Genomic DNA, 16,454 nt, shown 5'->3' on the forward strand with positions numbered 1-16,454 from the left:
CCTGTTGTGGGATCAATAAAGTCTTATCTTATCTTATCTTATCTTATTGTGAGTATTGGATGTCATTAAAACATGCAGAGTGTGCATGGAAATGTTGATGAATGTGATTTAATGTGATGGATTAGATTAAAAAAGGATTCAGATCAGATTCTGCAAAAGAAGGCGGAGCTGTCCTTACACTCATGTTTGTTGTTAGTTAATGCAATTAAATGTGTCTGGAAATCCACAGAGAGTCTCAAAGTGGGCCCTTCTTCAAATTCAGCACCATCTTTATGTTTTATCGTATGCTGTTCATTCAGTGGTACGTTATTCCAATTAGCTTTCTGATATTGATGTTAGAAGCATAATTTTAAGACTAAAAATGTTGTAAACATTGAAATTGCTCATTATTCTATTAATAGTCACTTAAGAACAACCAGCTTTAAATGTTGGAGGGGGGGAATGATTAATAGACTCGTGTGGTTCTTGGAAGAGGACAGTACTACATGATCATGAGATAATGGTTATTGTATAAATAAAACAAGTAATGACTCCAAAGTCCTTTGCAGCATATCTCCCCACTCCAGGTAACGCCCCCATGCAGGTATTTACTCCATTACCATGCATCAGTGCAACAACACCGTTGGCTGGGTGTTTCCTGTTTTCACTGTCATAGCAGAGATAACTCAGGGTGGGAAAAGTGCCACATGAATGACATCCTTGACATTATGGAATTTTCTCATGCGCCTCTATCAGGAACTCATTAGCTATGGCTGACTGAATCTTTTCAGGCATTTGCGGCTCAGCTGGTAGATCAGAGTGTAATTACAGTGCCAGCGGTTTGTCCCTCAGCTCCTCCACCTGTCCACAAGTCCTTTATTAAGACAAGGAATCCAAAGCTGTTCCCAAGTCTCAGTTTCTTCCTGATTGTGTTTCCACTTTCAAGTTCTACTTTTGCCTTTTTTCAGGGAACCAATCATATATTAGATGGGCGACAAGAAAAAGACGAGGAAACAAAAAGGTGAACTTAAGGCAGCAGCTTTATTGCTGAGGAAATCTTCCATAAACCAAAACTCATAAAAAAACAAACTAAAACCCTGAGCATGACAACTAGAAACAAAACACTGGGAAACTAGAAATGTGGAAGGAAGTAATGAGGGAATGGGAAACAGGAGGAAAACACAGCTGGGACTAATTACACATAAAGAAACAAGGAGAAGCGAAACTAGATACGCTGACATATGACATGGGACCGTCAGAGGAAAACAGACCAGACACTGAGACATGGAGACACGACTGACTGGGGAGACATGGAGACAAAGATGACTAGACAAGGAACACAGGGAAGGCAAAGTAACAGAAACCGAAATCCTGGAAACTAAAAATAAACAAAGCAGAAAACCATGAATGACAATAATCTAAGAATATAAATTAACCAATAAACACAAAACCCTGTTAGTTGATCTTCATTCTTACTCCTTGTCCTCCAGTCTTTCTTGAACATATTTAATAATATCTGTTATCCTTTATCACAAGCATTAATTATAGATCGTAGCTCCATGATGTAGTTTTAACACATTTTCCATGTGTGGAGACGTGGAGACACAATGTGGAGACACAAAACCCATCCTCAGGGGAGGAATCTGTATGAAATGAAACATGTGGATCCATCTGCAGTGGTAATGCCTCGGAGAATGAGGGAGCGGCCGCACACATGCACAGTATGTAAAAACGAACACAGACACTCTGACATCACACACACTGGTTTTAGTATTTTGGGCACCACCACAATGGGTTGGGTTTTTTGGAACCAGAAATGATCAAATTTGGTCAAGATAGTGGTGCAAGCATGGTTAGCACCCATACACTGTACAGGTGCAACACACAGTAATAGATTGTTAACATACAACAATTTCATTCACCAAACACTGGAGCACAGATTTTTTGGAGGCACCATAAAGCACTAACAACACAAACACAGTTTAGGGACAAATGCTAGAATACAATTGCCGGCTAGAGCTGCCTGTGACATGATAATTGTCAAACAAGTGGCCACGCCCCTAACTTGAAGTCTATATAAAGTTTAAAATGGTGCAAATAAAAAGATTTAAAAAGAAAAAGAAAAACTATAAATAATGATAACAATAAATATGTAACTGTTAAATGAAACCATGTTGCAAATAAGACAAGAGATTATGTAGATTTAGACACTCAAAGCTTTGAAACTTTAAATTGGATTGTAGCGGGGTGTGGCTTGTGGTGCCGTGCAGGGAAGGTGGATGCACCTGCACGGCATCCACAGTCATACTCGCCGACTTAAACATGGTACTGGGTCCTGCAGTAGGGAGGTTTTTCTCAGTGAGTGTAGCTGGCAGAGAGAGAGAGCTGCAGCTAACAGTGTGTGAACAACAAACCATTAATAAAGAGATGCTGCAAAACATGAACGTGCACCTGGGTCTGCTGTCGGTTTGTTACATGGATACATTTAAATATTAAATGTTACCATCCCATAGCCTCACTTTGTTTGACTGTAGATCAAAGTGAAATTATTTTATTCAGTGATCAGGTTTTCTTGCCATGCACAGTTTGGACCGCTTAACTTGTACATATAAAACATATTGCCTCATACTTAAAACATACTGTGAATAAAATAATCTGTGAAAACACTGAGATTTGAGCTCATTTTTAAAACTCTGCTGCTCTGGCCAGGTTATGTGTCCAGGATGTGTAACCATGGTGATTTAGCCAGGCAGGTAAATAGAGCAGCCTTCATGAGACAGAAACTCTAATTTTACTCTAACCCATTTATCTCACTTTGTAGTACAGAAGGTTACAGCCTGATACTGAAACAGTTTAGTTCCTCAAAATGGCTCGAGTTAATTAAAAATAATCGGTCTAATTAAATCAAAGGAGAACAAATGTTGTGAGAAGTGAAGCATTAATTTTGTGCTCTTCCTGCTTTAAAAACATGTTGCTGTGGCAGTGAACATTAACATTATTATTAGTGATATTAGAGTTCACACTTTTTGAGTATTTCAGACCTGCTGAAACTGTAAGAGGATATGTGTCATGTTGAGATCACTGAACTTTGACAACTCCCATGCAAAGCAGGAAATTCCCAAAAGTTGCTTAAATTACCCAAAACACGTCATTGAAAAATGCAGTTTGTGTGCATTTCTGTGTTGCTGCACCGTTTGTGTGTTCAGGATTATGTCTTCCAGAGGTGTAAGCTGAGGAAGACGGTAGGTAAAGCGGGATTAGACACATTTCCCTCCACTCTAGCTCAGATTAAACCGCGGCTGAGCTTGATGAGCTATTGTTGTTTGTGCCGCTTTCAAACCTGTGCTTCATTTTCCCTCACAAATACTCCACCTATACAAAGTGGAGGTGTGCGCTAACCTCGTGCTTCTTTTGTCATTGTCCCACTGAGAAAATCCTGATTACTGATGAGTGTGCGTGTATGCATGTGTGTGGCTGTTTGTAGGTTAGTGAAAGATTGCTGTGGCTGTAGATAAGAGGATTAGGGTGGAATTAGTGTCATTCCTCTATCGCCGCGAGGAATAGATTCATATCGATTTTAATCAGGGATAGAGAGATCCACAAAACTGCAGAAACAAACAGACTGGGGGAGAGAGAGAGGGAGAGGGAGTGAAAGTGAGAGAGAGGAGAGCAGTAGATGATTTGGAGGGAAGGCAGAAGATTCCTGGAGATCATCGAGCTGGGATGTTCAGCTGGAAACTTGGGAGCTGCAGAGATCTACGCTGCAGAGACACATGAATACTTCAGGAACTTCCTCATGTTTTTGTCCTGGTTGGAAATCTCACTGACGTCCTGGAGGTCTCTGGTTGAGGAAACGTCCAGCTGCTGTGGGATGTTTGACCAGCGTTAGTCAGCAGGACTGGAGGAGAGATGGTCGGGATGTTAGAGCTGTGTCTGCTTTGGCAGGGAAACCTGTGAAGAATGAAGGTGGACGTACTCACCTACCTGGCTCTGGCAGCAGTCAGCTTTGTTGCCATGGTGACTGGTGGCCGCAGTTCAAGCCGCAGGAAACACAAGGATGTCTTCCTCGGGGAGAACAGCAAGTTCAAGTTTGGAGGGTGAGACAGACTCGCTGTTAGATCTGTGTGTTCCTACTGAGGCAGTTTGAGCCAGTAGTGCAGATGAGATGAGAGCTGACTTATTGTTTGTGTCTTATTTTGCTTTTTGGGACTTTAATGTAGATGTGTTGAATGTGCCGTCCTGCTGTTGGTGTTCAATTCAATGCTTCAGATCTATTTATGCTTAAAAATGTCTTTGTCTACTTGATTCGTGTTGCAAAGTAATCCATGAGATGTTTCTTCTGATTATGAAGAAAAACTAGAACAGTAGAACAAATAAAGAGGCAAATAAAATAGTAAAAAGTGTCTCTCACAGCTTCCACTAGTTCCAGGGTGCATAGAGGGGTTAAACTCCTAAACACAGCCCGTTAAACGTAGCCGTTCAGTTTAAGTTCAAGATTTGATGCTATCTGTTTTCTCAGTGATGGAGGGAGGGCCTGAAGCCACATGACCATAAGCCCAACCAATCAGTGCAGATGCTTTTTCTTTTTTTGTGAATGTCTCCAATTTGTATTTTTGAGCCTGAAAATTTTGCCTTTTTTAACATCACAGATCACAGAAACTGTGGTGATGTAAACTGGCTGGCTGAAGAGGTTTCTGTTTCTATTGTTGTGTTGTATACACAGCAGAACTAACAGCTAAAATGTGATATGGGCCCTGCACAGGGTAGAAAAGGTCAGACTGAGGAGAGCTGCCATACGGTTTTATTGGTACCTAAAGGAAACCAGTTGCTGCTGGACTTAAACCATAAAGATCCAGCTTTATGGTTTAAGATCCTTTTTATTAATCACTTATGAAATATGAGAGGCAGGATGATTGCCAGTCAGTCACATGGGCAACACACAGTGATTGGCAAACATTCAACCCTATGGTCAATGATAGAACTGCATGCATATCTCTGCACTGTGGGAGAACATGCAACCTCCTCACAGAAAGGCTTCAGCAGGCTTTCAGATTTGAACAAGGAGCCGTCTTCCTAAGAGACAACACTAACCATAAACATCTAAAAATGAATTACTTTTAGTCTGCGTGAACAGAACTATTATATTACTGCCTGCTGCGGTGGCCTTTTGTGATGAGGGAGCAGCTGAAAGTAGCTTATGTGGCTTTGTATGAGTTTAAAATGCAGATTAAACCTCAGAGACTTTACATTTAGGCTGTGAAGCTTTTAAGTAAATAGACTCTCCCCCACTGACATTGCTGAGTGATCTATTGATGCTTTATGAATTCTTTTCACTGTTACAGCAACACAATTATTTAAAGTTACTAGAGCTGACTGAGGAGCAGGAAGCTGAAGTTTCTGCAGCATCAGTTTAGGGAGAACAGAGACTTACAGGAAAGTCTGTGGTTGTCAGGAAGCTGTGATTCACTTCTGAAGCACACGTCACAAAGAGGTTCCCATATGGGCTGCTGACTCTCACATCCCAGTTTTACAGAAAAACCACAGAGTCGGCTGCAAAGGAAATTTCACTTCTGTAGATTTCCTTTCATTTGCTTAAAATAAATAATAATGTGTAAAAGTAACGCCAAGGTTCCCTGCCCTTCACAGCGTGGCAGGATTATTTTTAGTTAAAAAGTAAGTCTGCAGCACTTCACAGTTAAGTGGAAAAGCTGCTCTTTTTGCTTAGTCTGCTGTCTGCAGGAGCACCAGCCCACGGAGGAGTGACCACTGCAGGTTTAGCATATTGCAGATTTTGAAAGCTTGCATCTCAAACAGGTTTTGAATGGAAAAAAACCAGTAGCAGCCAGTTTTCCAGAATCAGTGAATGCAGCTTCTGTTCTGAGCAGCTCACGCTGTTTAATAAGCTTCTTCAGATTCCTGTAGGAGAACCAAATATGTAAACTGCCTGAATGGACTTCACTCTGTCTAACCTAACATACATTTAACACTCTGATTTCTTTATCTCAGCCAAATTCAATATAAATATCTACTCAATATGTACAGTAGTTTGCGATCTGAAGTACAATTTGTGCATAAAAATGTTTCCAAAGCATGTCCAAGCACAGACAGTTATAATAATATTAATGACTCTGCATTTATTCCATTTAACACCCTTAAAATAAACACATAAAGCAAATAAATGCAAATGCAATAAAAAGAGTCATGCAATAAAGCAGTGACTGAGTTTGACCCTTTGTCGTTTACACCACCTGAGAGCTGATGTATGTGTTGCAACAGTGAGATAACAATATGACCTTGATCCATGTATATAATACCATAACGCAGCCCTCACTGTTTGTGCAGCAGGTAATCTCTGTGAAATTAAAGTGCAAAAACAGCCGAGTGAGTACACAGCAGAGCTGAAATTACTGCGATAAAACTAAATCGGCCTGTGATTGATGTTTGAGGTCACACTAAAAATTTTCTTTTACGTACATATGTGTTGAATATATATTACAATAAATGTAAAGAAGGCGTAAATGAAGGTTTGTAAATGTAGCACAGAACTGCATTGAACACTTTCCAGTAATGCAGCAAATAAGCCAGTTTCCAACAGCGTTTCCTTTAAACGGAGAAGATAAAATCCCTAAATTAGATTTGATTAGTTGTGTGTGTGTGTGTGTGTGTGTGTGTGTGTGTGTGTGTGTGTGTGTGTGTGTGTGTGTGTGTGTGTGTGTGTGTGTGTGTGTGTTCAGTGGAGTATTACAGCGGCAGTTGTGGGTGAATCCTGCTGCTGACAGCAGGCAGCCTGCCCTCATCTGTCGCACTGACCTGTGCTTTTGTGTGTTCATCTATCTTTGTGAGGACCAAATGTTTCCAGCAGTAGCTCACAGCTTTTGCTTAAACTATTTTGCTCATTTCAGGCAAAATATTTCATTCTTGGACTCAACTTGAACAGCTTTGTATGAGTTACAGGGGACGACCCAGGGGTGTTAAGCTTTCACTGGGAGTGACCAGAAGGGACAAAATTAAGAGGAGTAAATCAAAGGGATGGCTCAGGTTGAGTGTTACAGCCCTCTGCAAACCCCAGCAGCATTCCAAGAGTCTAGGTGTTGCCTTAACTGGCGACACTTAAACCTGACAAGGTGTGGAAAACAGCATGCCTGAGTTTGAGCAATGCCTTCATGATCTCTGGGCTGTCATTTTGAGCTGAGGTTATTAAATACTTTATTTATTAAAAACTTATAAAATAAAACACATTTTTCTACAAACTCTGGTGTTAGTCTCAACAATATTCTTTTGAGCATAACAGCAAGACTGAGATAGGTTTAGATGTGCAGAAGGATGGATATACTGGAAATGTTCAAAATAGTTCAGCTAGGAAGAAGAAGACCAGAGAGAAGATTTAAGGTTGTAGTGAAGGAGGAGATGAGACGCCGCTGTGGCGACGTCTAAAAGGAGCAGAAGAAGAAAGACTTTAAGACAAGTAGGAGCATTGTGTGTTGTTGAAAGCTCCTGAAAAAACTGAAACACAGTTGGTGCATTTTTAAGATTACATACAGTGTCCCTAAAGCCAGTTTAAGTAGCTAGGAATTGCACCACTAAAGCCCCCGCCTTCAACTGCTGCCCAATCCACCGAGCTTCTTTAAACTGGAAAGGCTTCAGCTGAGGTGGCTCCACATCTGATTAAGATGCCTCCTGGAAGCCTCCTAGCTGAGGTGTTTTGGGTGTGTCTAAATGGGTGAGGGCCTCAGGCTTTGCGCTCTTATGCATCATTTATCAATATGCTAACCTCCTTGTATGATAAGAACAGGCACAACTGTAACTGTATATATTTAACTAAATGTAGTAAAACCACTGTGTGCATCTATGAAAAGTACAATCCCTGTACTGGAAAGGTTATTTTTATTAAGGCGTAAGCATAACGAGAAGGTTTTTTTTTTTCAATTATTAAAAAGGAAATTATTATTTATCACTTTCATTCATGCTCATTATTAATACTCATGAATGCGTTTGTACCAGCATTTTCAACTTTAGCTGATTAAGGTAGAGTTTTTCTCCAGAAGCAGATCAGAGGCTGAGCTCAGGTTTGGAGACAAAGTTAGAGAAGTGAGGCTGACATGGTTGCGACATGTGCAGAGGAGGGAGCTGATACTGGTAGGGTGAGATACCATCTGTCAAAGAGAGCGGTAAAAGAACAAAGAAGATGAATGTCTTTCTGTGGTTGCGCTGTGACCTGTCGAGGGGATAATGCTCCAAATCAGCTGAATCAGACTGTGAATGTTGGTTTTTAAAAACAAAATATCAGCAAATAGTTCATTTTTTTTAATCACAAAAGTAAAATGGACTGCTTTTGTCACTTTTTCAGTCACACATATCGGTGACCTTTGGATTTAGTATCATCCCCAAGGACATGCGAACCAGGAGAGGGAGGAATCAAATCACAGTCCTGCTAAAATCCTCTAACCTGCTCCGCCTGCTAAACCACAGGGACACCCACTGTGGCAACTTCACAATGGAGGTTTTATCCAACCAAATTTCAAAAAAAAAAAAAAAAATTAAGTGATTTGAGCACAAGACCTGTACTTTCAAAGGCCATTAACGAATACTGAATTGTGTAGTTTTACAAAAAAACAAAAGGAACTTTTAGGGGAGAAAAATTTGTGTGAGTCAGAATTTTCAGTATCTGAATGCATTTCCTCCTCCAGCCTCTAAGATGTCAGGACTTTAGAGTTTTATGTCTAAAACGAGAACTCTTTATTTCATTTGAGCAACAATTTTTTTAAAAACATCCAGTGTTGATTGTTAGTTGATTAAATTAGCTTCAGGCTTGAGATTAGCGCTACATTAGGTTTGTTCTGGCTGGATTTTGGAGTGTTAGTCAAGGTTAATTTAAAGGATTATAGAAATAGGATTTGGCTGAAATTATTTTTTTTTAACCTCACAATAACAGAGGAATGAATGTGTGTTTGTGTGTCTGCGTGTCCATGTGTGTTCTCCTTGATGTGTGTCGAGGTGTGTGATTTTTAAAGAGGCTTTTCATCCACGAGCGGAGAAGATCTCAGACAGCTTCCATCGCTTTTACCGCTGCATGTTCACCTTTGCACCGCACATCTGTGCATGTGATTACCACGTCCACACACACACGCATGCAATTCTGCATGTATTACAACTGAAAGTCAGTTATGCTTGAGCTATAATTACACTTTATGCATCCTAAATGTTGTCTCTCTGGGGCTCCCTGTTTGAATGTGGGTCCTGCATAACACTATCGCCTGCACTATGACTTTGTTCTTTGTCATTTGCAGACAGTTTCAACCAAAAACACTCGACACCATTGACAAGCTGCTACATAAGAACCTTGCAGAGTTCCTACAAGGTTGTGTGTGAAGACTCATTGTTCACTGCTTTCTCAAAAATCTGGTTAAAAGCTCTGTAAACATTTCAGCCACATATCACAGACAGCATCTGTCTCAGCATCAGAGTCCCCTCCATCCAAAATCCACACGATAAATCCAGAAGCTTTGGAAGTCCCCTGATATCAACAAAGCCTCACAACAACCTCATGATGAAGGTCATAAGTTGCATAAAACAAGAAAATCTTATTATATATTATCTACAGTTTGATTAGATTTAGACTTTAGGCTTCATAAGCTTTCTACGCGTGTGCTTATGTTTTGTTTGTTTGTTTGTTTCGTAAATATTTGAAGGCGTTTATCTAATTGTGTGGTACTTTGCGTGTCTCTTTTAAGCACATCTGTTTTGGATTGTTTGTATGCTTACATGTAAACATTATTTTCTCCTTGTGGTAGATTCGTGTCCTTTGTCTTGTGTGTCTCTCTGTGGTCCTTTGGGTTGTTTGTGGGTTCCTATGTTGTGGTCTGGTTTAGCTGATTTGTTTAGCATTGTGGTTGTTTCTTTTTTCGTTCGTTTGATTAGTTTGTGTGTTCAAATGACGTCATCTTGTTTCTCTTTTGTAGAAATTTTCCATTGCGTTGCAGTATTGCATGGTGTCACATGTGCCTCTGTGCTCTGTGCCTGGGGTTATTAAGCCTTACCAAATTGAGCATTAGTTCAGGCAGGCCACAAAGTCAAACCCACCTGCAGTCCAGGCCAATGTCACTCTGATCTCAAAGCTATGCAAGGCTATGCATCAAATTCTCACGTAGATTGTGTTGTTTAAGCTGCTTAAGCCTGCCCGTATCTGCCCCGTGTCTTTCAATCTGCAAACCACTTTGCAACCCAGCTGCTCTGAACTAATCCACGTCTGGGGGAGATGAAAGGGTAGGAAAGCACACACAGAGCACACATACAAAATGTATCCATTTAACACTGTAGATTGAATTTTCCCAACATCCTCTTTGTTGCATCGCATGAGATTTAATATAAAACTTTGACAAAGACCAAGCAGCAGCCTGAGAGTCAGTTCCTCAAAGTGAGTCAATCCCCTCAGGCAGCCATGTAAATAAAAGGTCCGTTCTTACAGTAGAAATGAAACTGTGTACAGCTTGGTTGAAACAGTTCCGGTGTCACAGCTGTTCTGCTCTGGTCTCCCCTCATCCTGCTGTCCTCGAACAACTGAACCACACTGATAAATACACATTTCTGCAGGTGGAAGTAACGATCGCTTACTGGACCGGGCTCAATTATATGAGTATTAGTGTTGATGTAGCAGCTGTAGAAGTTTTGTTTGTCCTTGCTGTCTTAGCATGATAAACAATAGGTTTTTATTGTAAATTTTAATTTGATTATCACAGTCCGGATCCATGCTTGAGGGCTTAAATGGTGATTCGAAAGTAGCCTAAGGTGTGTCCAGACAAAACAAACTGTGAGTGTTTTCAATTTTTATATATTATTTTATGTGTTATTAGATTTTTTTTACCATAATGCTATTCATATTATGATATATGTAGTTTAGTATTATATATGTTGTAGTTTAAATTCTAAACTACTCTACACTCTTTTTATACTACCGACACTTTATTCACCTTTCAGTCACTTTAATTTTAAAACTGTATATTCTGTGTATTTATTATCTCACTCTCATTGCCTGTTCTTATTGTCCTTATCGTCAACGTTATGCTGCTCTGTTTTATGTTAATTGCCCCTTGGGGATAAATAAAATCTTTCTGAATCTGATTCTAATATTATAATAATAACAAATGAATTCAAATAATACTGAAACTAATAATAAAAAGACTTTAGAACATTAAAAACAAAATTGAAATGATAAACCTCACTTTGGATACTAAACTGAGCCCTGTTGTTTTTGCCATGTACTGTAAACATTTTAAGCCTTTTATATTATAATGTGTGTTATAATTGTATGGAGGATTAGTCCTGACTTCTCCGTGAAGGCCAAGAAGCCACCTCTAATGGTCCATGCAGCTGAAAATGCTCATTATCTGTGTTTGACTGTTGACTCTCAGCAGCTGTGTTTATCAGGCCTGCAGTAGCATCGAGGTTGTTTTGGAACATAATAAAATGCTTTGTGTTTTAGTTAGATGGGGAATATTTGCGAACATGTGTGTGTGTGTGCACGTGTGTTATTTTTTCATGAAGCCCGGACATGCCTTTGGCTAAAACCAAAACCTTTGATTAAGGTTTTGGTTTTAGCAGGGCTAGAGAGAACTGCATGATGGGAAGAACAAAGAGTAGGAAGAAAACTACAAATTGCATTTTTTTTTCTAATCAAAATGTGCAATTAATTCAAGGACATAACTAATCACTCAACATGATGTGTGTCTATGTGTGTGTGTGTTTACGTCTCTGTGTGTGTTCTCTCTGCAGACGTATTGACTACAAGCTGAAGAGGCAGGACAGCACCAAAACTTTACTAATAAAAAGTGAACAACTGCTGAGGATTGAAGAGCACGACTTCGCCATGAGACCAGGCTTCGGAGGTCAGGCGCACACACACACACACACACACACACACACACACACACACACACACACACACACACACACACACACACACACATAGCCAAAGAGACAAAGGCACTCCTCATTTCATCTCTGATCCCTGATGATTTAATCCGTTCCCTCACACATCGCCTAACAGAGAAAAATCACTCCTCGCTCGCTGTGGTTTGATGTGATGATGGCCATTGGGTCACACAAACAACGGATGTGATAAAAACAAAATATTACCCCAGCACTGACCCAGATATCACCATCGTGCAGCAACACCAGCATCCGTGTGTGTCTGTGTGTGTGAGAGCTTTGGAAATACAGTAGGACTCAATGTGCTCTCTCAGATGCAACTGTGCATGTGTCTGTGTGTGTTTCCAGAACATAATGAGTGTGTGTAGATGTGTGAGTCGCGGGGGTTCGAATGCATTAATCTGGATTATATTCCAGGTCTGGAGCAGATGGAGGGGTGGGCAACAAAGTGACGTCTGCAAAGAAAATCATCGCTATCAAACACACGACAATGCATTTATCCACACAGATGGTTCATGTGATTCCATGATATGGATTCAAATATTAATGTATGAACTTGGAACGCTCCGTGTGATCTGTATTGTATGTATATTAGTGCCTCTGTGTGTTTGCATTAAGGGATCAATGTACTGATGGTTATTATGCAAAACCAGATTTGGTGTTCAGCTCGAGTTCTGTGATTTTCATTGTTGACTTTTTAGGATTTTGTCAGATTTAGATTTGAGAGAATCTACTGAAGGTGCACTTTTTTATTTCGTCATCATCTTTTAAAAAACAAGAAATAGACACTTAAAAAACTGCACTTCCTTGAATGTCCACTTAAGGCTGCTGCCAAAAGCGAGTCAGTGCCCATCGACTCCCATATTAAAATGTCCAACATTAGAGGAGAAATAAACATGTTTACAGCCTGCTACAAGAAAGGTTTTGATCTTTGGTGACAGCTTCTCCCTTTGTGGCATTTGTGCAGCAGGTGAGTATTTTAATGACTCGTGTGCTTAAATTACATTTAGGTTTAAAGTGTGGATTGGGCTTTGAATAAATTTTATGTAATAATTTCCCTTTCTGCTCTTTTTAGTCTTTTTTTTAATATTATAGTTTGTTATAAGGTTATTTTACTAATAGAGACCCTCCAGGATGTCTGTGCCTCAGATTTGGATTTTATTAGTTAGTTACTCAGCATTAATGAGCCGTGTCTGCACTGTATCCTTGCAATATACAGCAAGGACAGTTTCCACTGGTTTGATTTAATCCAAACCATATAAACAAACTCCGTTGATGATGAAGCCAAGCATGTGAGCTTAGAGCTGGTCGTGAGCAAGATTAATGTGGAGGCAGAAACGCATCAGGAAGCGATTTTGCTGGAACATCTTTGTGAAACTGAATATGCTGATCATCAAGAATGAGATTTCCATATTGGATTGATCAAGGCCTTGTTTAACAACAACTGGGGAAAGACAGTGGGTTTACTGACACAGAGAAGGTTCATGGATGCAGTGAGGGAGGACATGCAGAGGACTGCTGTGGCAGAGGAAGATGCCGGCGACAGGGTGAGATCGAGACACGGGGCCCTGTAGCGACCCCTACATGAGCAGCCAAAAGAAGAAGAAAAGAGGACAGTATTAATTTTGTGTATATGAACAAAAAAATCATCTTTGAGGCCACGAAAATAAAATCAACAATAATATCGTTACTGCCGCCTTCTGATGTAACACATCCAACGTGGAAACATTTTATTTTTAGACAAGAAAAAGTATTTTCTTAAAAAAGTCTCGAGCATCATAGTGTCAGTGATGACTTTTCTATCTTTTGTCATCAGCAGTGGGAAATGCGTTTTTCCATGACTTGACTTCTGGCTGGTTGACATGTTTAACACATAAATACTAAGATCAGACAAAGCCCTCTGCTATGGATGGCAGATGTTTGCATGTGTTTTGTCAGGATGGTGATTTCTCATCATTTAGATAAACTCTCTGTGTGGAACAAAAGCTTTAGTTGATTTATTAGCGCTGGCTTTCACACCGTGCCAGTCGTTGTCTGAACTTGTCTTCAGACTAAAGGCAGAATTAAAAGAAGCCGCTGTTGACAGCTGTTTGAAGCCAAGGTTCAAACTGCGGTCTCCACCCGATCCTGAAAGGTTTGTTAGAGGTTTTTAACGTCATTATTTGCACGACCACAAAAGGCTGCGCAGAGTGAAAATCTAAACACAGGTCTTTTTGACGTTTTAAGGACAATGCAGGCATTTTTCTGCTGGTGACAGTCTCTTCCTTTAATTCTTCCACTGATCATTTTGTTCTTTTTATTCTTGCTCTAAACTTTACTCATCTTCACTCTGAAGCTTTTACTTTGAATATTTCCTGTGGGTTTATTTCCTAGATAATCACAGTTTTTGTGAAGTTATTTTCTCAATTCAGGACTTTTAAAACAACAAAAAGTAAATGTAACCATGAATCTACAAAATGAACCGTGTTTCTAGGACACACCTTCACAGACACACAGCCTGCTTGCTGCTTTTGTATGTTCCTCTATATGCCTGGTCTGCCGGCGTCTTTGTGGTCCTGCCTGCCATTCAGGGTGGGAACATCAAACGCACCACTGTCTGCCCCATGGCCCTGCGGCATTTCCACGGACTATAATTTTATACAGAGGGAAATATCAGCATTTTTCTCCCTCAGATAAGCCTATAGCTTCTCTGTGTGTGTGTGTGTGTGTGTGTGTGTGTGTGTGTGTGTGTGTGTGTGTGTGTGTGTGTGTGTGTGTGTGTGTGTGTGTGTGTGTCTTGAGAAGCTGAAGAGCCAAAACCATCCCCTCCTCAGAGTCCTTGAAGGGCAGACCAAACTCCAGAAATACTCCTTATGGCATTTCTCGATACCTCTTTCTCATGTTTAGAACTTTTACTGTTTCTAAATCAAGGTCAACCTTTAAAGGATGTCTATAAACTTAAACTTGTCCCCATAAGCTTCACACATGTGTTCCAAATGACACGTCATGTTGCCAGATGCTTGCGATTTACTATGAGGGCTTGGATTATGCTGGTATCCAGTCAAGTGGTGCTATACTTTGGCTGTATCTTCCCGCTCTGTGCGCTCACTTGGCTGCAGTGTCAGGTACAAACCTGACATTTTATTGGCAGATTCATTGCTGCCATCATAACCACACCTCAGAGCATAAAACAAAAGAAAAGGTTTTGATTGCAGGTGTATCCAAAATATTTGATGACTTCTGAAACAAAGTGTGGCTGCTGCTGAAATGATAGATTATGAAAGCTCATTTAAATGGTTTTCTACTTGTTTTGTTCTTCTACAGCGTGGAAGTAAATGTTCCAATACTTAATGTCTGTGAAGGTTCTCAGTCATCCAGGTCATCGTAGTCTAAGGAGCTTGGAAAGAAAAACGTCTGCATTTCTTTAAGTTGCTTGAAGATGTTTCACCTCTCATCCGAGAAGCTTCTTCAGTTCAGCTTCTTCAGTTCACTCTTTCCAAGCTCCTTAGACTCCAATACTTAATGATGATATGAGCTGAAATGGGATACAGCAGGATAGTCATATTAAATGTCCTTATATCACAGCCACATTGTTTTGTTGTGCTGTTGTTCATTAATACAGTAATCAGTAATCTCAAAAACATATATGGTCACACTGTACAGGACCACAGCAGGACTTTTGTAAGTTTATAGTTCATATTTTCTTTAGTTTTCATTTAAATTTAATTCAAGTCTGCCTCTGTCGCAAACCAGAATCTGATAAATTATTCAGACCGGCTTTATTTTTCTGCTGTAAATGTAATGAAACCTTTAACTCTTAGGCTACTGTTTCACATTTTCTGCTGCCTCTTTTGCTTCTGCCTCAGGAGAATATCTATCCTTAATCCTCCTTACAAAGCTCTGATTATCTCGGTATTTGCACAACAACAACAAAAAGTCGAATTGTGGCCATCACCTGACAGCATATTTGAGCGGAGACTAGGAATTCAGAGGGAAAATGCACCCTAACTGTACAGCGAGGTTTCCCTAAAGGTCAGCTGTGATTTAGGGCACATACACCGAGAATGTGCATAGAGACAGAAAACCTGTTTTCAAAGCCTTTTGCTGTAAATTCTGCAAATGTCTTAAAGTGTTTCAGACAAAGATGCAGCATTACACATGGTTAGGCTTCGGCAGTATGGATTCTGTAGTCTGACGCTCATGTTGTCTGAAAGCTGCCTAGAGATTCACCTCTTAATCCCTGTCCACCTCTCACCTTCCCCCTCGTATGATTGGCGCCGATGGAAAGTCAAATGAGAACACACATGCGGCGATGAGGCTCCAGAGAAACATCCTGCCACCTTAAAACTGCATTATGCCGCTTATGACTGCATGGATTGATCCATCTGCAGCGTTGTGTTTGGGGATTAGGGCGACTCGTTCTGAAACGCTGAACACACAAACATTATGGGGCAAAAAGCTGGCCGTTAAAGCTGCACCAGGCAAGGTTTCATGTTAAGCTAAATCTGGAGCAAATCACTAACCGAGAAAATCATAACACTACTCGAATAAAAGTCCAGAGTGAGATTTAG

At 40.2% G+C, this 16,454-nt stretch overlaps 1 protein-coding gene across 1 annotated transcript in view; it reads left to right on the top strand.

Moving 5' to 3' along the window:
* Positions 1 to 3,567: 3,567 nt before the first annotated feature.
* The window catches only part of LOC308385924 (gamma-aminobutyric acid receptor subunit rho-3-like), a 28,103-nt gene continuing 15,216 nt past the window's right edge, over positions 3,568 to 16,454 (top strand). The window contains exons 1-2 of the mRNA XM_080865135.1: positions 3,568 to 4,076; positions 11,749 to 11,861. Coding sequence (XP_080721261.1) covers positions 3,940 to 4,076; positions 11,749 to 11,861 — 250 coding nt within the window. The 5' untranslated portion in view covers positions 3,568 to 3,939. The remainder of the gene's footprint in view (positions 4,077 to 11,748; positions 11,862 to 16,454) is intronic.

The sequence above is a fragment of the Rhamphochromis sp. 'chilingali' genome (assembly GCF_963969265.1).
Source record: "Rhamphochromis sp. 'chilingali' genome assembly, chromosome: 18".
Lineage (NCBI taxonomy): Eukaryota > Metazoa > Chordata > Actinopteri > Cichliformes > Cichlidae > Rhamphochromis > Rhamphochromis sp. 'chilingali'.